Consider the following 25,709-nt stretch of genomic DNA (forward strand, 5'->3'; position numbering starts at 1 on the left):
ATCGGTGAACTAACACAATGTTTAGGCAACGATGCGAGAGAATGCTGCCTTTTTGTTTAAAATGTTGCTTAGCCTATCAGGATACCCCACCACTTTCTTTCCCCCCTCTCAAAGAGGGAGAATTGAAATATTAGCGCAGTGGTTTTATCCACATCTCAACTCATAGAGTTAGGCTGATATTGATCCCCTAATAATTTTTAAGTCATACAAAGTGCTTTGCCTACGTCTTACAGGCAGCTGGGTGCAGCATGGGTGTTATTCAGCCAAATTTGGGCAGAGAATAAATCATAAATTCCTGCTGAGAAGTAAATTAACTCAAGGCAACATCCAATTACCTCTGTGTCCAGTTAAAATGATTTTATAAGACACTGTGCAATATTGCAGCTTTTTGTTTCTCCGTAATGTTCCATAGCTTGCGTATGCTATAGAGGTGAATCGGACTTCTCCATCTGGTCTCCCCTACCGTTCCCATTGGACGTAATGTCTGTTCAAAACTGTTCTGGTGTGCAGATCCGGTATTGAACTCCCGCCATGCTTTGGCCATGAAGTAACCCAAGACATCTCAGTAATGCAGTCTTTTTCAGTCTGGCAATTCTGTTTTTCCAAAACCAGTCTTAGATATAAGCTAAGATTGTTTATAAAAAATACTTTTAGATAACTCAGAGGAAAAATGTTATAGAGACCAAAATACTGATCATATATTGCATTACAGGCTTCCATACTCTGAGCCATGTATATTGTATCCTTTGCTCCTCATGCAAGAGAGGTAACATGAAGGAAAGTACAGTTACAGATTAATTCAAATAATTTTAATAATCAGTTATGTGTGGAAACACAGGATACTAAGAGAGGCACCAGTAGGCTAACAGATAATTTAAAGTAATACTGCCAATAATTCTCAAGTGCCACTTTAATATCTTAGTGGATTAGTATTTTGTCATTACTTTAAAATGTGTTGTAGACTCCAAAGTGGTCTATCATATGAGGGGAACATTTTGAAAAAATGAAAATGTGAAGCCTGGATAAGAATGCAGCCCAAGTGCTATAGAAGTGGTAGGGAAATTCAGAGTCTGAAATCAGTTGGTTCTCTCATTTCTGTGGCCAGTAAGGTCTGTGTGTATATGTATTACAACACTATTCAGAGAACATCTAGGAGGTCTGAAAAACAAATGTAACAAATTAATGGCCATTGTGTTTTTGAATGAGCATTAACCTTTCTCCTTGTCCAAGACAGAGACTACAATGTGTGTCAAAAAAAGCTGTTATCAGTGTAATATTTACTGGAAAATGGTAGTGTTAGGAGAAGAAAAGCAGGGCAAAGTCTTCAGTTTTTGCAATAGTGCAATATAGATGATGGATTGCAGTCAATGTAGATAAACCACTTATCTTTGCATGGCAGATGTAGGATGAGATTCTGCAAATAGTCCCCATTCAAATATCCTGTTGGGTCCCCAAATACTATCTGACAAGCAGTAATCAGGGCAGAGCACTGCTAAAATTAATTCCTCTAATACTGTTTTTTTTTAATGAAAATCATGATGACAAATTATCTTTGTAGTGCTTTTCACCATTTTAGCCTTCATACCCTAAGTTAATTACATGGCATTTTAACAGAGGCTTTTTGTGCATACTATACATGTCAAAGAGAAAGCAAAATGCTGTCAGTTTCTGGAACTTGTCCAGACTTTCACAAACATATGGGAATTTAATTCCGATAGCTTTTTTATTTGGGGTTTCATCATTTATATTTTTACCTGTCAAATGTTCGTTCAGCTTCTCTTTGCATTACAGGTGGGAGTAAAAAACCCACTCTTTGGTGAATAAAATGAAAGAAGCTATAATTGGTCTCATGGTTTGGGGGCTAAAAACCATGATTATCAAATGTTTGAATTTGGCAATGCTGTGAGTTGCAAAGGAGGTGAGACTAGGTCTGCGGCAAAGGGAAACAGGTGTTGAAAAGCAGCAAGCAAAACTTGTGTGATGGGGGGGGGGGGTGGCTGTTGGTAATTTCTCTTGCCTTTATTTTCCAGTCTTTTTTTCAGACGTAGCCATGGAGCATTACTTAAAAAGTAAAATCTAAAATGATAAACAAGTTGCCTTATTTACAATTCTTACTCATTAAGCATTGTTACTCTGTTACTATTTATTTCAGCTTGGTCAGTGAACACAATTTATTGGCCATGTCTCCTTATAAAGGCTCCAATGCCTCTGAACTGACTTTGAAGAAACAAGTGTAATTTTAATTCTCTCTTCTTTTAAAAAGCATAAAAAGCTTCCTTTCTTTTCAGATCTTTTGTCTGAAATTAACAAAAGCTTGAAGCAAAAATAGGAAGTTTTCAGAACCATAAGAGCAAATGCAAACAGAGGATACAAGAGCTCATTTGGGGAGCTGTTTGGCAGGTTCCCATGGAAGACTGCCCTGAAGGAGATGGGGCCCAGAGAGAAGGCTGCTCTGAGGAGGGCCTCCCCAGGGCACAGGAGTGGCCCAGCCCGCCATGCTGCCAGTCGCACACACACAGCAGAAAGGCAGCGGGACGGGCAGGGAGCTCCCGCCTGGGCTCCGGCGCCAAAGGGGAGGACAGAGGAGGAGGGGGTCCGCTGGGGAGCAGAGCAGAACTTCGTTCTCCTGGCCTGCTTGGACGATACCAGGGAAGCAAAGCTTCAGCTGGACTTGAAACTGATGAGAGAGATGAGGGGCAACAAGAAGAGCTTCTACAGGTATCTTGGCAACAAAAGGAAGCCTGAGGCAAATGTGGGCCTGCTGCTGAATGAGGCAGTGGACTTGGTGACAAAGGACACAGAAAAGGCTGGGGTGCTCAACTCCTTTGATTTTGTCTTTACTGGCAAGGTCTGTTCTGAGGTCTTTTAGGTGCCTCATGGCAGAGTCTGGGAGAGTGTAGTGTTTTCCGTAGTAGAGGAAGATTGAGATAGTGACTACATAAGCAAGCTGGACATATCCAATTCCATGGGACAAGAGGGGATGCATCCAAAGATGTGGAGGGAGCTGGCTGAGGTCATTGCAATGGCCACTCTGTATCTTCTTCAAAGAGAGCCCTTTTGGTCCTGGGGATCAGGAGAGGTTACTGATAACTGCAAAAAAGCAAGCATCACACCCATCTTCAGGATGGCAAGAAGGCAGATCTGGGGAACTATCTGCCAATAAACCTCCCTTTACTCCCCGGGAAGATTATGGAGAAACTCCTGGAAACTGCATCCAGGCACATGGAGGCCAAGAAGGCAATTGGGAACAGCCAGCATGGATTCACCAAGGACAAATTGTGCCTGACCAACCTGAAAGCTTACTCTGAGGAGATAACTGGTATGGTGGATGAAGGAAGAGCAGTAGCTGTTTACTGTGACTTGCACAAGGCCTGTAACATGGTATCCGTGTTTTAAGCCAAATCAGTGAGACATGGACTTGAGAAGTACCTGTAACGTGAGTGGGCCACTGGCTGTATTATCAGGTTCCAAGACTTGTGATCAGCAGCATAAAGTCCAACTGATAGATGATTACAAGTGGAGTCTCTTGGGAGTCAATACTGGGGCCAGTACTCCTTAATGTCTTCATTAACAACCTAGACAACGGGATGAAATGCACTCTCAGCAAGTTCATGGATGGTACTAATCCAGAAGAGCAGGACAGCTAGGCACCAACTGGCTACAAAGCAGCTTTGCAGAAAACAAGCTGGGGCTCCCAGTGGATGATAACTTGAACATGAGTCAGCAGTGCGCCCTTGCAGCAAAGAAGGTCAGCAGCATCCTGGGCTGTATGAGCAAGAGCGTAGCCAGCAGGTTGAGGAAAGGGTTTCTTCCCCTCTGCTTGGCACTTGTGAGACCAGCCTGGAGGACTGTGACCTGTTTTGGGCTCCTAGTATGAGACAGACAAGAATATACTAGAGTAACTCCCACAGAGGGCCACCAGGATGAGCAGGTAGCTGCAGCGCAGGAAATGCAAGGAGATGCTGATAGAAATCTAATAACTATTTTTAACTTCCTACTAACAACGTACAGAGAAGATGGAGCCAGACTCTTCTTGGCAGTGCACAGTAATAGGCTGAGAGGCAACAGGCACAAGTTGCAACATGGGAAATTCCAGTTCGATATTAGAAAAAGCTCTCCCACCATGAGGGTGGTCACGCTGGTACAGGAACCTGGAGAGTCTGTGGAATCTCCATCCTTGGAGATACTAAAAACTAGGCAAGTGCCTCAGCAACCTGAGCTAGTTTCGAACTTTAAAGTCAGTCTTACTTTGAGGGGGATGGGACCAGATAAGCTCCGAAGATCCCTCCCAACCTAGTAATTCTAACAGAATTTGCTTTTACTTACTTAAGTGGCTGTTCTAAGGACTTAAACAATATTCCTGAGGCAGTTTGTATTTTGAAGGAGAAGAGCAATAAAAATGTAGATCATTATTATTACCAAAGAGTAAGTCACTGCTGCTGAGAAATACTGTAGGAGTGATCATGTATACCAGGCTGTCAGGATGGATTGTGTTTGTTTATTAAGTAGAACAAAACCAGCAGTTAAGCATGTTTAATCCCTTCACATGAAGAATTCGGCAGACTTTGTATATGAATAAAAGGTAAAAATAGGTCAGTTTAGGTGACTTACTATCCTGGACGAAGTTAATCCAACTTTAATATATTCTAATAATTTTAGTCTTGTTTATTTCTTATGCTTAAAATATGAACTGCTTTCTTCACTAGGTTTCTCAAATTTCACAGATTTTTTTTTTTGTCTTAGAGTATAAATCCAGTATGCCATAAAGGATGGGGAAATGAAGGGAAGAAAATATTCCGGAAGTAGTTGGGATTCTGCATTCCAGAATATGGGCAATGATTTCTCTTTAAAAATCTTTCACAAGCTTTATAGCAAAAGCTACCTAAAAATGTAGGACTCCAGCGTTCTGTGGATCTGTGAGCAGAAGGAATTTTCACAAGAGGGCAGAATTTTACCCCCCATTACAGTCCCCAAACTCCTCTGGGGAAAACATACTCTACTGAGTAAAATAAATTTACAGCGTTGGTGACAACACGGGAGTTGTAGACCTTCGAGTAGAAGATCAGAAACCTCCTGGGCTTCCGCTGCTGTTCTGACATTGACTGTTAATGGCCGTAAAACCCACACCTCAGTGCTGAACCATGCCAGTCTTCTACTCAGAGCACATCTCTCCCTGCTATAAGAACAGAAAAATGGCCATTTGGGACCCAGCCCGTAGGCCTAGCATATTGTCTCTGAATGCAGCCAGTAGCAGATGTTTAAAGAGTATAAGACACCAACCTTAGGAGGATACTTTTTCCAGTAGCTTTTCCCAGGTTTTCCTGGTCTGAAGTTTAGGGACTTGGTTAGAAATTACACCTTTGTTTCTAATAAATTTTAGTGGACTTTTTTTTTTTCCCATGAATTTGTTTCACTGCTTTTTGAATTTATTCAGGCTTTTAAGACCTGCAGTGTCCTCCAACAGTTTACTCCACAACTTAATTATTCATTCAGTAGAAAAGTATATTCCTTTTTTTTGTTTTAAATGTGACACCCCAAACATTTCATTTGCAGCTCTTTCTTTCTTGTATTAGTAGCAGGAGTGAAGAGTCTTTCCCAGGCATACCCTTCTCAGTAAGGCACATGATGTTACAGATTTTTTTTCGTGTTTTTCTCAGCCATCTTTTCTAGATGGAGTTATGCCAGCCTACTTACTGTTCCTCACACAGATGCTGTCCTTTCCCTTCCCTTCAATTACCTCACTTACTGTCCTCGTCTAAAGGTTTTCTACTTCAGCTAAGCCCTTTGGGGTAGAGAGAAGGAGTATTCTCTTGGTGATATTGGGATTGTTCTCTTCCATTTCACTTTCCTAATAATTCATAATACTGCATTTGCTTTAGGCTGACATTTTCATAGAACTCTACATGGTCTCTCCAGTTGTGGTAGCTGTATTTCTGTGTGGTAATAGTTAATTTGAAAATCATTACTGTGTATGTATAGATAGGATGCTTCCCCCCCTGAGATCTTTCTGCAATTTTTCAGTCAGCTTTCAGTTTTACTACCCTAAATAATTTAGTACGATCAACTGTTCCCTCATTATTCAGCCTTGTCCAAATCACTTGTGACGGTGCTGGACAATGCATCTCCTTGCACAGATTCACTGGAAACCTCTCTTCATTGCGACCATTTATTTCTAGTACGTGTTTCCCATTGCTTAACCAGTTGTAAGGGGGTTGTTGCCTGTAAGGAAAGGTTTTGGTGGGGGTCCCTCTCTAAGCTCCTCTGTAGTGAGCACCTATGTAAAGAATTCTTTTTACTTTGCTGGTGTAGAGTCTTATTTGCGCTCTCCTTTTATACCCCAATTACTTATCAGCCCTACAGACTTGCTGGCAGACTTCCTGTTTCTGATGTGCTTAAAAACATTTTATTATTCATTTTATGCCTTTAGCAAATTGCTCTTCAAAATCTTTTTTGGCCTGCCTTATTAAATTTAACTTGCCAGAGTTGATATTCTTTTCTATTTTCCCAGTTGGGGAATAATTTCCACTTCCAGAAGAACTTCTAGTAATCTCCTTTACTGTGCTATGTATTGAAATGGTCTGGAAAAAATGGAGAACTTCGGTGAGTTTTTCTTTCCATGTTCCCTGCCTCCCACAAAAGAATGATCTGACCTTAGGTATATATTTAAAATGATAAAATAATTGTTGTTCTTTTTCTGAATTGCTTTCCCAGTCCATTGTATCCCCTCAAAAATGGCAATAAAACATGAGAGGAATGTTCATAAAATTCAAAAGCAGAAAAAAAATTAGAGGGAATCCATTTGCAAAAATAGAGAGAGAAAGGAGGGGTTGGTGTGAGCATGCACGGGTAAGAGAGACTGGTAGGAGAAAACACAGGTTTGGAAACCTTGCATAAACAAATGAAATAGCAGTCATACCAAAATAATCACCTGCAAAACATTAAAAGTTTCAGTGCAGCTTGTGCCACAAAGCAATGGGATGAGTCCTAGGAATTTTCTCAGAATTATACCTGAGTATAGATATAGTTTTAGTTACAGATAGATAGATGTGTATGCATATTCACCACCCTAAAAAGTGAGGAAAGCTGAAATAGGTCCACATTTCATATATATACACATGAATACATGTGTGTGTGTGCGTGCATGAGCCTATAGGTATGTATGTACATACATATATAATATATAATATCAATATTTGTTGTCTGTTTGTATACATACACACACCTATATAAATACACATACATACATGCATACATATATGTACACACACACATATAAAAAGAGGCAAAGATCCCAGGGCTAGGTTCTGGCAGTGGCTGAGCAGTGCAGCCTGGGGCAGCAACATCTGGTACCAGATTATGTGAGTGCCCCACAGGACTGAGGCTGTGAAGCCTCCTGTGGTTAGAGCTGAAGCTACCTTGGGCCCTCTGCAAGGGTAGCAGCTCCTTTGCACTGGGCGCTGTAGAAATGCTTATTTCAGGGAGACACCATCCCTACTCCGAAGTGCTCATTATCTCTTTTGAATCACAGAGGCAAAAAAGGTGGAAGTAGAGCAAGTGAGGAGGGAAGGTTAACAAAAGTAGGCCTGCAGTTGGTTCATCAGATCACTCGAAAGGTTTTGATTAATATCGTTAATATACCTGTTAATATCAACTGTTTTTTTCACCAACAGTTACATGCATATGAGTGAAATTTGATGGGGCAGAAGATTTTGGGGTTGATTTATCAGAAAATGTCCCTCCGTTGATGTGTGTGTTTATGGAAATGGTCTTATCAATTCTCTCAGATATTCTCTTTCATTATAGTGTTTTATACATAGCTAAAGGCCTACAAATACCCCCCCCCCGCCCCCGCAAAAGCCCTCATTTCCCTGCTTCCTCCTCAGTGAATACTTGCTGTGTAGAAGGTGCAGGGCTGTCCCTCAGCCCTATACAGAGAGGAGCAACATGGTACAAAGACAGTAAAGGAAAAGCTCAGAAGAGTAGGAAGAGTCACAAAGTATGGATACGTTTAGGAACAGTTATCTATTCTCATCCCACTCATCTGTGGGTGTAGCAGGGTATTGAACTTGGTGAGCATCACTGAAGTATCCTTCCTCTCTGTAAAGTTTCTGACATTTTTAAAAAAAGAATGGAATGAGGTAGGCTATGAAGTTGGATATAAAAAGTCGTTATGGGCAACATATGATGTTATGTTGAAAAAAATTATTGCTCTGCATTTTTTTTCCTGTCGTTGCTAGCTACACAAGTGGACTTGGCTAACCTTGGTATCATCTGTCAGAAAAGCTGTAAGAAACATACCTGCATTGGGCTTTCATAACTCTTGCTTGAAGCCCTAATATTTATTGAAATTTAATTGTCAACTGCCACTATCAATGCAAAGTGGGTTCTGATGCTGCTGTACTTCAAGCACCCACCAATACAGGCTCCAGGGCCATTGCTGTTTTTAAATCTATTATTTGCTCTGTAGCTCTTCAGTAGTTTCTTGATCAAACATCAATCAAACACTCTACACTGGTACACTGATAACTCTCCTGCTGCATCAGCATCTTAAAAGATCTCCTCGCAGCCTTTTACATCAGAATTTCACTGTATTCACGCTCTTTCGTAAGAGATGTGAAGAGCAGCATATGGACGGCTTATTAAAAAACTCGTGATCATTTTAGGCAAATTGTTTGCTTTTTTGAGAATGAGATTGTCCGGATGTCTCTGGACGTGGAATTAAGATTGACACCAGGCAGACTTTCTGTGTCTAAGAAGTCCTGACTCTCAGAAGACTTATAAGACAACGCTGATGAAGATGGTCTTTGCTGAATCTTCCGAGAAGGCAGGCGATGCAAAGTGAATCAAGCCCCCAGCTTCCAGCAGCAGACTGGACTGGCTGTAGGCACAGGCAAAGTCCAAATTGCCTAAGGCAGCAGGCTGCTGGGAAGACAAAGTGTGTGTCCCTTTACCCCATCCCACCCCCCAATTTTGTCCATATTAGGACTGGGAAAAACAGGTTGACTGAATCTGCTGCTGCCCCCAGAGCAGGAGTGGAAACTCTTGGTAGCATGCCCAGGCCAGCAGCTGGGCTTTCTCTCTCTGCTCGCGCAGCTCCCTGGAGGCAGCAAGATCAGCAACGTGGATCCTCCAGACGTCTCCCTTGCAATTCCCCACTTTTCTGTGGCAGGCAGGAGTGGCTCTAGCCCATCTCTTATTTTAGGAGGAGTAACCGTCAATTTTGCCTGAGCTGAGGCTTGTGCTGGCTTTAGAATAAAAGGCATACAAAATGTCAATAGTCATAAATGAGGAATAATCGTGGCATTATTTGTACCTAGAAATTCAGGGAGTCTAAATGTAGTATGTACCGTGCTACTTGTTCTAAGCTACAGATGACAGTATCACCATTTTGGTCTCTGCTCCTGACTGTTGTGGTTCCCTTTTTCTACTCCGTTTTCTTTGTTGTGACTCCCAACAGGTCAGTATTAAAAATGATTTTCATCATTCAGGGATGGCTGGATGTTCTGCCATCACTGTCTGCATTTGAGATTTACAAAAGTGGTGCAGTTTTGGCTTCCCAGCTCCCCAGGGTTTGGGGGGATTTTTAGCCTGGTGAGTTTTACACATTCTGCCCATGACAGTGGTCCTGGGAACTTCCAGCAATTACAAATCCAGAAGCCAAATTCAGAGTCTGGAAGTGGAACTTCTCAAGTCTGTCCATAACTGTTGGACTGATTTTTGTATCCTGGAGCTTTGTTCCTCATATTAAGTGATGGAATTGAACTATTCCTATAGATTTGTGAGTTGTTGTCTTGGTCCATCTTGTGCTTGTGATACTGCCTCCTGTTACAGCCTTTTTTTCCCATAGTGTCAGAATTTTAAAGCATAACTAGTTTTCTGGTTTTACAAATCAGGATTGCTTTTCATTCTGATTGCTTAAAGGTGTCACAGTGAGCCAGATTATAATCCCCCTTTTTAATATTTGTATTAGGTCAAGAGTTGTATTTATGAGGCTCGAGAGGATGAGATTTCCTGCTCCTTATTCTACTGGCTGCTTCCTCTTTGGTGTGGCACCGCACTAGAAGAAAGGTTCAAAGTTGTCTCACTGTATGTTTGGCCCTTTTTCACTGATTCAGATCTACAAGATCATATCCAGTTATCCGTCTATGAAGTTGGACCACTGATGATTTATCCTGGTTATCTGGGGAATCCTGGGATTCTCCTACTAACGTCAGAAGTAACCTTTTTTTTAGCCAGCAGGTTGGCCAGTGTTCAAATTTACGTAGTGTGTACGTATTCTGAGCAGAAATTAATGGTAGAGTAAAACCTACTTTGGCTTTGTTTTGGGCAGTGACTCCTGTTATTTCAGTTGTCAGCGCTGTCAGGGAACCTGATTGTTTTTTTCTGTTAGCCCTTGCTGAGGAGTGGATGTTTGCTTCCAGTCTTCGATGAACTATTAGGAGCATGCCAAAAAAAAACAACAAAAAAAGGATCACTAAGGATCACTTCTTTGAGTTTTAAAAAGAGAGAATGGTGGGTGATTTTAAATTATTTTTAGCTCCGTGATTGGTACTGAATAAATGTTATTTAGACCTTGTACCAAAACCACAGTAATTTCTTCTTTCTAACAGTCAACTAGCAACTCCTTCTTACACCCACTGATACACTTAGTCACGTCTTCTGTAAAGCTTCACAAGCCATCTCACCCAGTACTCGAGAGTAACTTTGGTAAGCGGGCATGTTCCTCATAGCAGTGAAAAATGACCCTCTACCTTCAATGTAACAGTCAAACACAGTATCAGAGCCTGCTGGAAAATTCAGGATTCACCCAGAACCCTGGCGTATTGCTTTGCCACCTGTTTCTTGCAGGAACTAGTCCTTTCCCTGCTGGTAGAGTCCTCCCTTCCCACCCATGCCCTGGTGACACTTTGAGTAGTGGAGGGAAATACTTGCCAGCTCTGGGCTACCATGACCCTGTCAGAGAAGATGCACATGTCTCAAGACCCTCTGCGCACCCTCCTGTGTGTTCGTGTTCTGCTTAGAACTTGTTGGCTTTACCTTTCGTCTTGCCTCTCCATTGCACCAGAACGGCTGAGTGGTGAAATGCTGCAAAGTTATGTTAAGCAAGGCTTGAGGGCGGACATCCAAGTGCAAGATTGAAAGTGAAAGGTTATAAATAAAACAATGATAAATACAGTTCTGGTCTATACTTAACAACGTGACTCATGCTGTTTCAAGTGTCCCATGAAGAATTTCTTTTGCACTGTCATGCTGTGAGAGCAGAAGATCCTGAATTCATAGTCAGCCTTCCTCCCAGGTGGCTAGCTCACTTCTGAGTGATTTCCACTTCCCAATGCCCTGTATTCCTTTGGAGCCATGGTTTCAGATGCACATACAAATGCCAATCATGTCCTATTTTGTGATATTTAAAGGGTCATTTTGATGTCAGCCTGCCAGGGAGTGTGACATAGATAAATACAGTTGATTTGGCCTCCTGAGATCAGAAATGTTGTGCTCCAAGGGCATATTCTCCTTTTATCCTTCATCAGCCTTCTGACTAGCCACCCCTGTTGATGGGACTCTTTTCAATTCCTCATACTCCATTGAGGCTATTTATGCAATCGTAATAATATATATTACAGGATGATACCGATTGTGCATATGTTCTGCAAGGTTCATGATCACTGGTACGTTAGCGACTTTCTGTAGACATCACACTTCATTAAAATGGATAACACGTGCTGTAAAATTCATGTGGTATGGGTAATAATCCAACTTGTACATCATTTTTTCAGGTGTAGTGTCTTTTTTGAAGCACAACTCCTCTGTGACCCTCCTTTCCGCTTTGCTGTGTGTCTAGGTACAAAGCGCATTTTTCTTCTGACCTAACTGCACTGAAATTCCAGGCAGGGGATGTCTCCTTTACAGAGTTATACCATAATTCAGTTTAAAAAAAAAAATCCTGCTGTTACCTTATCTTGGCTTTACAGAGCTCCTGGTTCCCTGCAGATACAGTCTCCCTGCGTTCAGAAGACAGATGGGAAGCCCAGGCACTGATTTTCAAGACAGGGTTACTTTTGGCTTTTATTGATCCAATAGCCCTTGTTGCTGGCGGCCTTCAGAGAAGAGAATTTCAGCCAAGCAGAGCTGATGTTGTAATCTTGGATGACCATGGCATTTGTGATTGTCCAGGGAGCCTACCCGAGGATTAGCCTGCATCCCTGGGTTTGGGCACAGTTCCTTCCATTCTGGCAAAATTTCTGGTGGTGGGGAAGAACATGACCATGGCTGGGATGGATTTAGATCTTTCCCAGCCATGAGATGTTTTACTGTTTGCGTGGTGTTTTGCTTTTTATAACCTTTCAGGCTCAGCAGAGGAGAGGAAATTCCAGTTATTTTTCAAAATGGTGTAGGAGGTCAGCCCTGTGGAGTTAATTATCTCTTTCTTTCACAGTATTCTTAGGAAAACAGAGGCAAATGAAGAGTCATCAATCCCCACAGTAAATCCGTTGACTTTGAACAGGGTGCTAAAGAAGACATCACAACACATCCAGATTTTCTTCTTTAGAAAACAGTTGGCTATCAGTGTAATACTTCCCCTCTTTTACCTCTACTAATTCATTTAAAAAACCCATACAGCTTGGCTGTTTTTTTGCTCAAGTGATACCTTTCTTTTTCCCTCCTGTAAGTTCACCTAAATAATGCAGATCTTTAAACAGTGTGATTCAAATGTGGTACATGCAGGGAATTTATACTGTCTCCCCCTCCCACTACTCAGGGGAAGGATTTTATGTTTGTGGAATTATAGTGGAAGGCTCCTTGGGTTTTGTTTGGGTTATGACACCCTGTTTGTTTGAGGAGGTATAGTGGAAAAACCATGCTTGGCACTGGAGGCTCTGTAGCTGGTGGTCTTTAGCAGCTGGGGGCAATTCTTGCGTTCTCTGTGGGCAGCTGGGGCTGCCGTTTGCACCGGGGAACTCAGTGCTCATGAATAGTTGAAACTTCCTGATGAAACTTCTGCCAAACCCAAGCTGTGAAGAGGTTCAGTTCAGTCGTCTTCCTGGGATTGGAGGCCATTATTATTTTTCAGATACCCTGCGCCTAAACTGATGTCTTGAAAATAGCGCACATCTACCTGATCTCTTCGCTGTCCAGGTAGTCTTGCATGGGAGTGATTCTAATGTGAAGCTCAGATAATTGGCATTTACAGTCTTTCTAAACAAGAATAAAATTAGGATGGTAAAGTAACGGCAAAGTAGGGCAATGGGACAGAAGGTAGAAACTAAGGAACTTGTTTTTCTGCTCAAGTGGCTTTTTGCCATAAAAACTTTTTTTAAAAACTTTATTGCTTGTTGCGGTGGGCAGAGGGAAGGAATAGAGAGCCAGGATAAACAACATTTGAAAGTTTCCCAGCCATAGCTACTTTTCTGCTGAATAGGGTTCCTGATCGTTTGATATAGCTATATGCTTTATGCCTCAATTAGCACAGCTTTGTGTTGCAATCCTTGGTTTATTCACATCCAGTGAACTTCACTGTGCTTTGATTTTTTGGAGAACAGGAAGTTTCTCTAACTCATGGCATCTATTCAGTTGAACATAGGCTTTTTAAAATGGATTGTTGAATATTCTTACTTCAGACAAAGATTAGACTTTATTTTCAAATTTTGAGTAGCTTTTTAATTCTTTCTTTTCCCCCCATTTTTTAAAAAATCTGGTGCATGTTGCTGCTGCATTTGCTGAGCCTGATCAAGAAGAATCGGAGCACATGCTTAAGGAGAAGAATGGCGTGTGGTTCATGAACCCCATAATTAGTTCCCCTTCCTAGCTCTAAGCAGTAATTAAATCTGTCACTTCTGCTCTGCTGATTCATTTATTTAGCTATTTAATTGCTCTGCTGAATACATCTTTATCTCTGGAACTGCAACATTTTATTCAGACAAAGAAATAGCATAATCCGTTATTATTTTTTTCCAAGAGCAGGGACATGTGAAAGAAAAGAACACTAATACTAGATGATTTGGTGGTGTTGTCAGTTTTCACTTATCAAACAAAACAGTGTTTAAGGGAAAACTTCAACCAGTGCTTGAGGATAGCTTTCCCTATATAGGCTTATTTCCTTCAGGAGCCTATGTCAGATGTTGAGCCCCAATACATCTATTCCAAGTTTCCATTACCATAATGATTTAACTTAAAGCACGTTCAGGTAGAAATAGCTATCCAGGAAGTCTTACTCTGATCCATTGGCAGAATATTTTATAAACATTAAAAAATGTAAATATATAGTAAATTATGTACAAACGAAATGATATCTTTTCTTTATCCTTTTCCTTCTTGGGACATTTCTCGTGGGGATGTCTGCTGTATCTTTCTTAGATTTATCTTCAAATGTAGAGTTTTTGAGCTATAAAGCAAACTGCTTTTTGAATGCTTGCAAGCTTACGAAGGAGAGCACTCGTGCCCTTCTGAATCTCTGTCGCTGACGCATATTTCCATATGTGCAGTTTACCACTGTTTTTAGCATCCTTTGAGGGAGGTAGTAAGATTCCTCTGCCGTTTTTTACCCATAGGCTGAACAAGTGGATAGAGGGAAGGCAGCTTGAAAAGCAGTGAGGACCAGGTCAAGCCAGATTAGCTTGAACACATTATTTTGGCAAGACAGGGGAATATTGTTTATTTTTATTATCTTTTTTTCCCTCTTGTCATTGAACTCTCCAACGATAGCTGATCCAGGAAGTGAAAGATACAAAAAACACCGAAAATTCAGATTCAGAGCGATTTTTTTTTTTCATTTCTGGTGTCCACAGCTCAGCTCTGCCAATGTATTCGTCTGCTCGGCTGGCTAGGTTTTTATACCGTGCAGTCTTGCATTTCACTCCATTAGTGACTTATTTTTGCTAGCTTGTTACTCAGTTACAACTATGGAGTGGCTCATGTGAGTTCTAGGTCATGTTTTTCCCAGGTAAGCTCGTTACTCTAGAGCTCTTTCAGTGCTTACCTGGGGTGGGGGGGGGGGGGGGAGGGGTGTGTGTGTGGCTGCTGCATTTCATTTTTCTCCTTTGGTGAAAGTCCATTCACTGCCTTGCAATGCAGGGCATGGCTGTGCCGCCACTGTGGAGGCACCCAGGCTTGGCCCTGCTTGAGGTGAAAGCTGGCACCTACGTATAGCTCAGGCAGTGGAGCTGGCCAGGGTTTATTAGCTGTACTGCAATGCTTTGCAAATACAGCTGGGCGGCTTGCGAGACCCCCAGGCGCTGGGCTGGGCGTCGTGGCCAAACCATCCAGTCTCTGCCCAAATGGGGCCTCCCTGCTCCGTTCTCCCCTGCCCGCGCAGCCGCCGGGGGAGCTTTGTCGCGCCGTGGGCTGTCAGCTTTGGTCCAAGGACGCTTAGTCCGTGCTGTTCATATTGGTGTTACTGTTCTGCATCTGTGCCCTGTGCATTACTGAAAATACTCTGTTAAAATAAAGACTATTTCCATTGCCGTCTGGAAATCTTGCGAGCACCTTTGTTCCTAAAAGCCCATACACACAATTTTCTGCTTAGGGTTTTGCCTGAGCTTCACTTAAGTATCCTCTCTTTTACTTGTGTCTGTTCAAGTGTTCTTTGAAAAATGCGTTCTTTGTTATGTAGGGCATGTGGGAATTAATCGGGGAATTAATAAATCCATCTCTGGACATCCTTTGAGGATGAGGGTGCTGAGAAAGTCATGTGAATAGGTTCAGTGTGAGAAAGCAGCATTCATTGCAGCAGGACAGACAAGTATGATCAGAGGTGTGCAAAAAAAAAAAGTATTTGTAGGTAAAGAGAAGTCTGTTGTCAAGTTGGAGGAAACTGAGCACAGGAAATATGGGATAATTTGAGATGGTTCTTATCTGCATCCCAAAAGAACACGAGGTTAGTCAATAGGATTAACTGCTTTTACATAGATTATGTATATAAACATGAGACGCGAGAGCTGGAGGGACAGCTAAGCGCGTGACCGGCCGCCCTCCCCGTGCCACGATTACGTTGGGGAGTGTCTGGGGGGAAGTAGGTGACCGTGACTAGCGGCTTCCCCTCGGGTGAACCTTGCTGCTGTCATCCTGCCATCAACAGGCTGGAAATTACTATCTCGGAGGCACTGCTGAGTTTGCGAGCAGTCAAATGGCACGGAAACCACTCCCTTTCCCTCCTTGCCCTCCCCGGGTTGGAGCGAGCGGCGTCCGGCAGTGAGCCGCAGCCGCCGCAGCGCAGACTGGGTGTTTGCAGAGTGGTGTCAAAGCTCTCGGTCTAGGCACGGCTAGCAGAGGCACCATGTGGGATCCACCTTTTTTCTTCTTTTTTTGTACGTGGTTTGGGGTTAGTTTTCAGTTTTAACTCACCATGGAGTTAAAAAACCTCAGACTGGACTTGGCCCTCAGTCATACTGCTGGATTATGCTGCCATCAAATGCACCTCTGTCGAATCAGATTTAAGCCCCCTGTTTTGATACAGCTGCAGCAGAGTGTGAACTTTGTTAACGCAGTGATTAATTTAGGGGTGTGTTGGGACTCTCTTATTAATGTTCTGATGTGGTGTAATAGTTGCTCCTGTTATTTTTGTGATGTAGTATCTGTGAGGTGGAAGGCTACCTCTTGCCGGCCCTCTGGTCACTTTACTTGGTTATATAAGATACATATACTTGGATGCCTATAAATATTAGCATGCAGCTGTCACAAAAGGATTCTGAGCAAGCAGTTCAGGACGCGGAAAAGATAATAACTTGGCACAGAGAAATAGAAAACTTTGATAACGTATTACAAGGTTACATACTGGGGGAGAGGGTAGGAAGGCGGAGATTGCTTTTAATCTTTGTCTCTTTTTTTATTTTCCCTCCTTTGTACTTCTGGTATACTTCGAGTCTTTACAATTTTTATCACATTAGGATGTGACATGCCTGGCCTTGACAGTGCTTTTGTTTGGATATTTATAGCAGCTTCTGGTCATTGTTGAGCAAAGGAGATTGCCCTGCCCTCTGGCCCTTTCTTAAGCAGATTTGGGGCAGAAGCTCCTCTCATGTGGCACTAATTGAGGTGATTGGCGGCGGGGGGGCCGTGAGCGTGCGGCGGCTCTGCCGGGGGCTAAGCTGGGCGAGGAAGGGGGAGAAGGAAGGAAAGGAGGGGGGGGAAGAGGCACGCTTTGCCTCGTGCTCGTGGGGCTCGGCGCTGCCGGCCGTCTGTCCGCGCCGGGACGCAGGAGGCAGCGCGCGGGACGGCAAGTCGGGGCCGGCGCCGGGGCCGCGCCGGGGGCAGCCGGGGCGGAGGGGCGCTGCGCCTGCAGGCGGCCGCCCGCGCTGTCGGGGTCTTCTTTGCTTGTGAAGCTGTCGGGCGGGCGGAGGGGGCCCGGCGCGGCGCGGGGGCTGGCGCGGGGGCGAGGCCGGGCGCGCGGCTCCGCACCTGCCCGGGCGAGCGCCGCTCGGGCGCGGGTCGGGGCTGGCGAGCGGCAAGTGCGGCCTTTCGGTGAGTAACCGCGCCCGAGGCGGCGGCCGGGGCCGAGGTGCAGGCGCAGCCCCCGTCCCGCAGCCCCCCGCACTTAGCGGTTTGCTGCAACTTCGGTGGGAAGCGGGAGAGGCCGGAGCTGGGCGCGGGCAGGCTCCGAGGGGCTGCAGGGCGGCGGCGCTGCCGAAATCAGGGGAGGGGGATGTTTTCCCGTGGTTTGGGGTGCGAGTGTGGGAAGCGCCGTGGTCCTGCGCAGCCGCCCGGGCTCCGGAGGCTCCTTGGTCGGTGGTTTCCGCGCTCGCCGATGGAAGCAGCCGGGGCGGGGCGGAGCGGAGCGCGCGGCGGAGCGCGTTGTGCGGCCGGCAGCAAAAGTGTGATTTCGGAGCGTGCCTCTCTCAGGGAAAACTTGGGCTATGGATGGTAGTGTTACGGTAATGCCAATAAAGGGGGGCTCTGGACTTTCTTTCTTTCTTTCTTCTTTTCTTTTCTTTTTTTTTTTTTTAAAGGATGCAACAACTTTTGTTACTATGTGCCATAAACTCTACTCAAGTCTTTTTGCTACGTTTGTTAGACTATTACATTAAGCAGAAAGTGGTTATGTTTAATACACAAACTGTGTTATTTGCATTTCTGCTAACCTTACTAGACCCACTGGAAAAATAAAATACGGTCAGATAATAGGGGTTACCCGAACGCTTAATAACAATTCTGGTGTAGATTATAGCGACTTCCAACTGTGGCTGGATTTTGCTGCCTGTGCATGTCTACCTTGAACTATTAAAATAAATGTTAATTTTGTCGTTGGAAGTAGGCATTGCATCCAGCCTAGCTGGAGGCCGGTTTGCCTCTTTTCTGCAAGGTTTTAGAAGTGGCACAGCAGTAATAAAGGGAGTTGAGCAGCTGGTAATCCATTTGTCCCCGACTTATCTCTAAAAAGGTTCCTGGTGCAAAGTTCATGAACTAGCACTGTGGATTATTCCCAGTGGAATCCAGGAATTGGGCATGCCGGAGTCAGGCAAGAGCTTATTAAAAGGTTTATGGGTACACATGCTGCCTCTCTTCAGTTTATTTTTATAAAAAAGTCACTTATCTAGTATTCTCTTCATCATATTTCCTCACCACCCCAATGAAAAATGTAATTGATGCTGCGGTTATTACTCCACAACTTCTTAATCTGTAATCGGTGCACAAAAATATTTTTATGTGCTTCGTAGTCTGAAATAGCTGGTTTCCTACAAAAGATTTTGCCCCCGATATCTCTTATCTGTGTCCATGCTGCAAAAATAAGTTCTCAAGAATATAACTTTTTTTTTATTAGCACCATTCCTTATCACTCCTGGTCTCCTATTTATCCTGTTCTGAACCTTTCTCATAACACTGAAATCAGTCGCAATCGCTCCCTTCAAGGAGCGTGTTTGAACATGTCTTAGAGTAAGTGGTATGATAATGCATAAAAACATGAATGTATTATTTTATTCTTACATGGCTCAGTATAGTTTTCTTGTTGCTCTGGAGAAGCTAGAAATATGATAAACACTCCATTAGTGGTATTGGTAAGAAGCAGATTAACACAAGTGCACAGTGAGCAAGGAAGAGCCGTTATTTGAAAGTCATCTTATGAAAGATGTCTTACTAGTGCTCTTAACGTGTAACCTCTGCTGCATGTCTTTAATGTTAGATTAGGTTTACTTTTAAGTAGCTTAGATATATAATCTTTATTCCAAATAATTGGGCTTCTACCAGATGTTGCATTTCCTCGGTTCTTTTTCAGCCTTTGCAGAACTTGCCGGGAGAAGGACGCAAGTGCACAGCAATAGCTACTTTAGCATGTGGCCCTTCTTGTCAGAGTTTGGCTCATTGTTTGGCTGTAGTAGTGTTGGGGATTGAGGTCTGATGTTATTGTAAAGTGAAATATGTCATTAAAAATATAAGTCAGAGCAGAGGGCTGCTGTGTTGGTTAGGTACCAAAGAGCAAGCAAGACTAGCCTTTGCTGCTGGATTTCTGCAAATGTGCTCAGTGACTTTTGGAAACCAGGAGGGGAGCTTCCCCGGCCCAGAGCAAACCACAGATAGGAGACCATTGTGGCCCAAGAGTGGTGGCTCGTGCCCCTCGCGCGGTGCAGGGGACAGGCCCGTTACAGCAGGGGGGCTTGCAGCTGGGAGCTGGGGGCATGCTGGATAACCTGCAGCCATTTCTGCTGTGTCTCAGAAAGCAGCCGGGCAAATTATTCTAGGCATCAGAAGATAGACACCCAACTAACTGAAAATCACTGTGAAGAGCTAACAAAGAGTTTTTTAGCACCACAGATTGATTTCAGCATCATTTTCGTGTTTTGCTTTAGAGTGTAATAATGTCATGGCTGGAGATTGGGGGATGCCCAGAAATTTATTTTCGTAGAATTTACAAGATAGTTTTTCTTTAAAAGAGCCCTTGTAACATTTTTTATTAAAAATGTGTTTTATTGCATTCATTTGCTAAGCAACAGACTCACTTTGTTTCCCGTGAAGCACAAAAGCCAAGGAGGTTTTGACACAAGAAGCAGAGCTTATGTAAAGTTCACGGGCAGTAGCAGAGAGAGTGAGCGATGAATTCTGCAGGTTTTGTTCCTTACGTTAAAATATTTTAAAGTTGGATATTTTTCTCTGCTGGCTGCTGTCAGCAATAGAAGTATCAACAGGAGAAAAATGGGTCGCTTGGGTTTTAGCATTAAGCAGCAAATCCAGGGCCAATAGGATTTAGCTGAGATGTTAAGGTTTATTCAGTGCATTTAGTTAATGAAGTTTAAAAAAAAAAAAAGAAGAAGAAAAAAAGAAAAGTTAGTGCTGGGGACTGGGAGGGGACAGAATAGCTTCCTGCCAGCTGTGTGCATCCTGCAGTAACTGCTTGTGATTGATCGATATGCCACAAGGCAAAAAAGAGCTGAGTGAAGGGGATTTTAATTAAAAAAAAAAAAAAAAAACAGCTGAGTGCCAGCTCTTTTAGATTAAAATCCAGCAGAAAAACTTTAATGGACATCTATCTAGTCTTAAGGGCATATGTGCTTGTTTTTATGAAATTGTGTCCACTGGTCGGTGGGGAGGGAAAAGGGAGATGGTATTACGTCCAAGTGCCTGTACAGTGGTCATAAAGCTGTGAAACCATTCAGAAAGTGCAATGGTTTGTGAAGCCCTGTCAGTAATTAACAGTCATTGATCAGGCACAGAAATCATGTTCAGGTCAGCTAATTCACATTTAAAGAGTATGCCAAGTTTCCCAGCCAACAGTCCCATAATCTCTGAACACGAGTGGCCCTTTGCTGTGCTACCCTGTATCCTGAAGCTGTTGTGTCCTCTGCCAGACTTTTATCTTGCATGCAGGCACACTGTTGAGCATCTTGACTTGCGTTCAGAATCCTGAAAGCTTTTGGTAATTACATTCTTACTAAAATTAAAAATTAATTAAAATAAAATTAGTATGGAGAGTAAGGTTTCTTTTTTAAGATAAAATGTGGTTATTTATACTTAAAAAGCAAAACAGCACAAATAGATTTTTTTTCCCCCCAAAGGATTAATGAATGCATTTTTTTAATGTGTTCCTCTGCAGGCCAAACTCCCACTCAGACCAGACCTTGTTTTTCTGAAGGCTGTATAACAGTCACTTGGAGTCTGAACTTTCTTATTTCACCCACACCCTCAAATGTCTGCACTTTATCATAGCTAAAACCTGGGAGCTCTTCTTGAGTAGTGGTTACAACATCAAGATTCAGTCCAGTGGCCTCAGCAGACTTTTCTTCTGAGTAAGACGTGCACATTGGTGGCAGGATTTGACTGCAACAATATAGGGTAAATAGGCAGCAAATTGTAAAATGAGTAAAAAACATTCCAAGTATCTGTTGTTCTCAGCATGATTTAGTTGCCCAGATAGCCTAATGCTTGACGTAAGTGTGGAAGAAGGGTCCTGCAGCACTTCTTAGTAGGATTTATCTCAGTGACAGCTGGAAGAAAAAAAAAAATCTACAAAATGCTTTGGAGAAAAACTTGGATGTGTGATTTGTTTTGTTTTGTTTTTTGACTCCCAGTTTATGACAAGCAAACATTTGCAAATTATCCAAAAAAATTGTGATGAAAATATTCAGAAAAGCGCTTTTCATTTGCACCCCTCTGCATTGTTCTGAAGTGCTCTATTTCTGTCAAAGTTTCACAGTACCTTTGCTGAAAATATTTAGGCTATACTTATAGACTAGATTAGTGACATGTCTGTAAGAAGAAACAAAGAACAGTTTCACACATGCAAAATAAAAGAAACTTGACTGTGATGAATTTAAAAAAAAAAAAAAGCAGGGCTTTATGAAGGTTCAGAGAATTTGTAGAAAACGGGTGGCTGACTCAGAGCTGCATTCCCAGGTGCACAGCGAAAGTCTGGGCAGCTGCATATCGAGCAATTGGGTTCTAGAAAATAAGGAGTTCTGTCATCTCTTACACACAAATAGACATCCACGTATTGGAAAGCAAATAAGGTCAAGATATTAGCACTAATCTGAGGGTCTTGCAGAATCAAGTCTGGACAGTCTGGTTGTCCACTGGTAGCAAGCAAGGCAGCCCAGATGCAGAGCACTCTACAGAAAAGCAGTGGGAGGTAAGTTTTTTCTCCTCCCCAAAAATGAGTGCTTTTGGGTGTAGGTACATGGCAGGGAAGGGCTTGGTGCAATTTGCACACCATCTGGTCCTGAAAAATATCTGTATTTGTGATAGTCCATTATCTTGGACTGGTACCCCATTGGCTGGTATTTTTCCTCATCATTGGACAGTAAAGCACCTATCCAGCATTTGAACTCAGTTTAAACTGATAAAAAGATAGAATCTGAGGTTTGAGGAGCATAAAATGACTTTTCTGTGATCTCATTCAATTAAGAAAACTGTGGGCATACCTCTAGGATCTCATTAGCATGATTGTGGCCGTATGCCAACATCTAGCCGAAAGAGCTAATGGAAATCTTACCCACTGTTTTGTAACATTAAACATTCTATAGTGCAATGGCAGAGATTTTAAATAAAAAAAAGCTGTAGAAGTGTTGGAAGCAGATGCAACCATTGTAAATGCTGTAAAACCACTTCATAATTACTGGACGTACAGGATTAAATACTGAAAGCCCCTGAGGTGTCTGGATCTGGTGGAGTTTTGCTAATCAAATTGATAAGACAATGTTTGCGTTTTTTTATTAATATATATCTGAGAGAGTAAATTAAAATGGTGTCAGAAATATGTGTAGGACTCCTGCCTACAGAGGAAAACACACCTGATGCTTTGATCTACAGGATTTTTTGGTATGCGAGTTCAGAGTTTTCACACAGAGATACAAATCGGGTTTTGTTTCTCGATCCCTTTCAGTTCAGAGTTATTTAAATCAATGCGTTTCAATTAGCAGTAGTGAGCATCATAAATTGTGCCATTAAATTTCTCAGGGAAGAGCAAGGGCCCTGGGTAGCACACAAAGACATAGATACTTGATTTCCCCCTCCCTCCTTTCTCCATCAGAATTCGTACAGCACAAATACAGATTCCCCAGCAGGTAATGGGGAGGCTGTCACTGTTAATTAAGTATTGTGGGCATCCCATGATGTTTACTGGGGATGGGGATGAGGTGGGGGAAGCTAAATAAAAATCATCAGTGCTCTTAGATCTTTCTTGTAATGAAGTCTGAAGTCCCTTCAGTGTTTGTAATGTCATGTAACTAAGATACTCGAAGTCTGACCCCATGTTTTAAAATGCTGCTGAAATACTGGAAGCTTTTGTGGTTTGCACATGAATGATATGTCTGTGATGAAAGAGCCTGGGATGAGATCACAGGAAAATACAGTGTTACAAGGCTCTGCCCCCACAGTTAACTACAGCACCTCTCCGAACACCCACCAATGTTGGCAGAGTTTCATCTGCCTGTGGGGTTTCTGGTGTGACTGTCACCTGCTGCATGTGACTTTTTTTCTTTTTTTCCCCCCCTTTTCATACTTCTAACTAGCAGCATTGCTATACTAGCAAAAATTAATAGCATAGGACTAGTTTTGGTTCTTTGCCTACTTTTTGTTTGTGTTATGGATTTTTTTTCTCTCAAATATAACTTAGATGACTTGTTAGAAGTGAATGGCATGTGCTCACCACTCCTCTGATATGTTAACGATGCCCTACATAGTACTTCCCTATGTCTCCCCATATTCTGTTTTGACTGAAGTATTCTTTAATTGCAAAAAATCTCTGGAAAAACATAATCTATCAGAGCTTTTCACTTTTATTATAATTTACTGCCTTTATTCACGCTGGGCCGAACATCAAGGTTTTTGGTCAATTGAGTGCTGAAGTTAGGCTGAAATTCATGCTCTCTCTTGCACATTGAGGGTGCTAGTCTGAAAACAATGACCACGCTTTTAAACATCATGGTAAGTGTCTAGCAGGTAAAATTTCTTGCTAAAAGAGATCAGTCGCATTTCAAGATTTATTCATTCAATGCTTTAGCCAGTGTCAGAAGTCCTCAAGGTTTGTTACAGACCCATTTTGCACATTGCCCCCTTGTTTAGTTATGAGAGCCATAATTGCCTACATATCTGTGGGAGTCTGAGTGCAAATTAATCTGTTGGTGTATCCTGTCATGACTTAAAATGTGACATCGCAGTATTCAGTCTCTCATTGGTAGCTAATCAGTGTTTTTGAGTAATTTCGCACATATTTTAAAAGTGTGCTTTAAGAAGTCACTGATCAGCTGTGGTATAGTAACTTCATCCTGGTAACTGTAACTGTATTCCTGGTCCTGGCTGCTGCACCATGGAGGAGGATGTATTAGCTTAAGCATGAAAAATTTAAGTAATTTTCTTCTCTGATTAGGAAGACTGTCATGACTGAATGTAAGCTCACCTGTTTTGCTTCATGTTGCCCCAGCCCAGGATTACATCTATGACCAGTTACCGAGAATCACCTGATGAGTGGTGACTCGTAGCTAACAGATGGTACAATGTCTTGCAATCGTGTGGACATACTTTGATGTGGTTGGACTTCTTTGCTTCTCAGAAGCTCTCTGCTTTGTCTCTTGGTTTTCAGTTGTTCAATGCAGAGATTATGTAAGGTAGAGCTAAGGCTATTTAGGCAACCTATTTGTATAGTCCTGTATTTTCTGATCCTAGTACTCTTCTGACAAAGATAGCATTAACTTTTTGGTTCTCTGAACTTTGTAGAGGGTTTTGTCTGTTTACTAAGTTGTTTGGGCAACTATATACACGCTGCTTATGTTGGATTATATATGTGCCAGTTCATTTTTCCCAGACTTGCTGGGACCTGGGATTCTTGTCAAGCAGTTTGGGATCCCTGGGTATCATTTGAGGGTCATCAAGTCACTGGGACCTATTCACTGTAATCCTGTTTATTATCTAAAAGGAAATCCCAGGGCACTGCGACCTTTTCCTGCCTCTTGTACCTCCTGTTAAGAAGAAATAGCCTTTATCTCACACTGTGTGGGTGTGTGAAGTAACTGTAGAGTTGGCAATAAAGTGCATGCTTGGTTTTAGTTAGGAAGCGTACAGAAACTATCTTTTTTATTGTGCTTCTGTTACAGTGAATTGTGCACAGATGGATGGGCTTTTAGTTGGCTCAGGAGTAAAGGGCTCACCCATATGTAGCTAAACCTTTCTAAAACAGCTTGAATTCTCTTAGGAGCAATGCATTAAAGTGCCTATGAAAATGGAGTTTTCTTTTCCGTTATGACCTTTCTGCTTTCTCATGATGAGCACGCAGGGAAGACCCTGCCCAGAGAATATTGTTAGTCAGTAAAGTTAAAAGCAGCATATCATATACGTATATAGAGAAAAATAGTACAGAAAGTAGCCAGAAGTAGGGTTGCCTACAGCTACTAATAAAATGTCACCTTCGTTTTCACTCTGTATGCCTCTGAGATCATACTTAAAAATGCATCAGACTGATGCTCTCAATGAGAATATAGATGAGTTGCCAGATAAAGAAATTTATTTTTAAATAATATCCTTAGAAGATACTAGACAAGCGTAAAAGATTTCAGATACAACTAAAATGCATTTCATTTCTAGTCTCTGTGCTGCTAATTCAGATATTTCAGATACATATATTTTTATATCCGGGGATTATCTTATGTGGAGCTTCGTAAATTTTAAAAAAATTCCCCCCCCTTTTTTTTTTGGCTGCGTTGATTTCAAAGACATACTAATTCCTACTTGTCTGAAGCACTTAACTTGGAACTTTGCTTCAATGTAATTTTAAAGCATGGCTGTCATATTTCTAA

The 25,709-nt window shown here is 42.4% G+C and overlaps 1 protein-coding gene across 7 annotated transcripts in view; it reads left to right on the forward strand.

The window, feature by feature from the left end:
• Window positions 1–25,709, forward strand: part of LOC112983031 (poly(rC)-binding protein 3-like) — a 507,597-nt gene that overhangs the window by 351,305 nt on the left and 130,583 nt on the right. The window contains exon 1 of one of the 7 annotated variants that reach the window (XM_064506734.1): window positions 17,385–17,454. The exons of 5 other annotated variants lie outside the window; for them this stretch is intronic. Coding sequence is in view for 1 of the 2 variants with exons in the window: in XM_026099855.2 (XP_025955640.1) it covers window positions 17,851–17,864 (14 nt within the window). In the remaining variant the exon portion in view is untranslated. Of the gene's footprint in view, window positions 1–17,384; window positions 17,455–17,793; window positions 17,865–25,709 lie in introns of those variants that run through there. One more of the 7 variants, XM_026099855.2, reaches the window with a different exon arrangement.

This window comes from Dromaius novaehollandiae, chromosome 2 (assembly GCF_036370855.1).
Source record: "Dromaius novaehollandiae isolate bDroNov1 chromosome 2, bDroNov1.hap1, whole genome shotgun sequence".
In the NCBI taxonomy this organism is placed as follows: Eukaryota; Metazoa; Chordata; class Aves; order Casuariiformes; family Dromaiidae; genus Dromaius; species Dromaius novaehollandiae.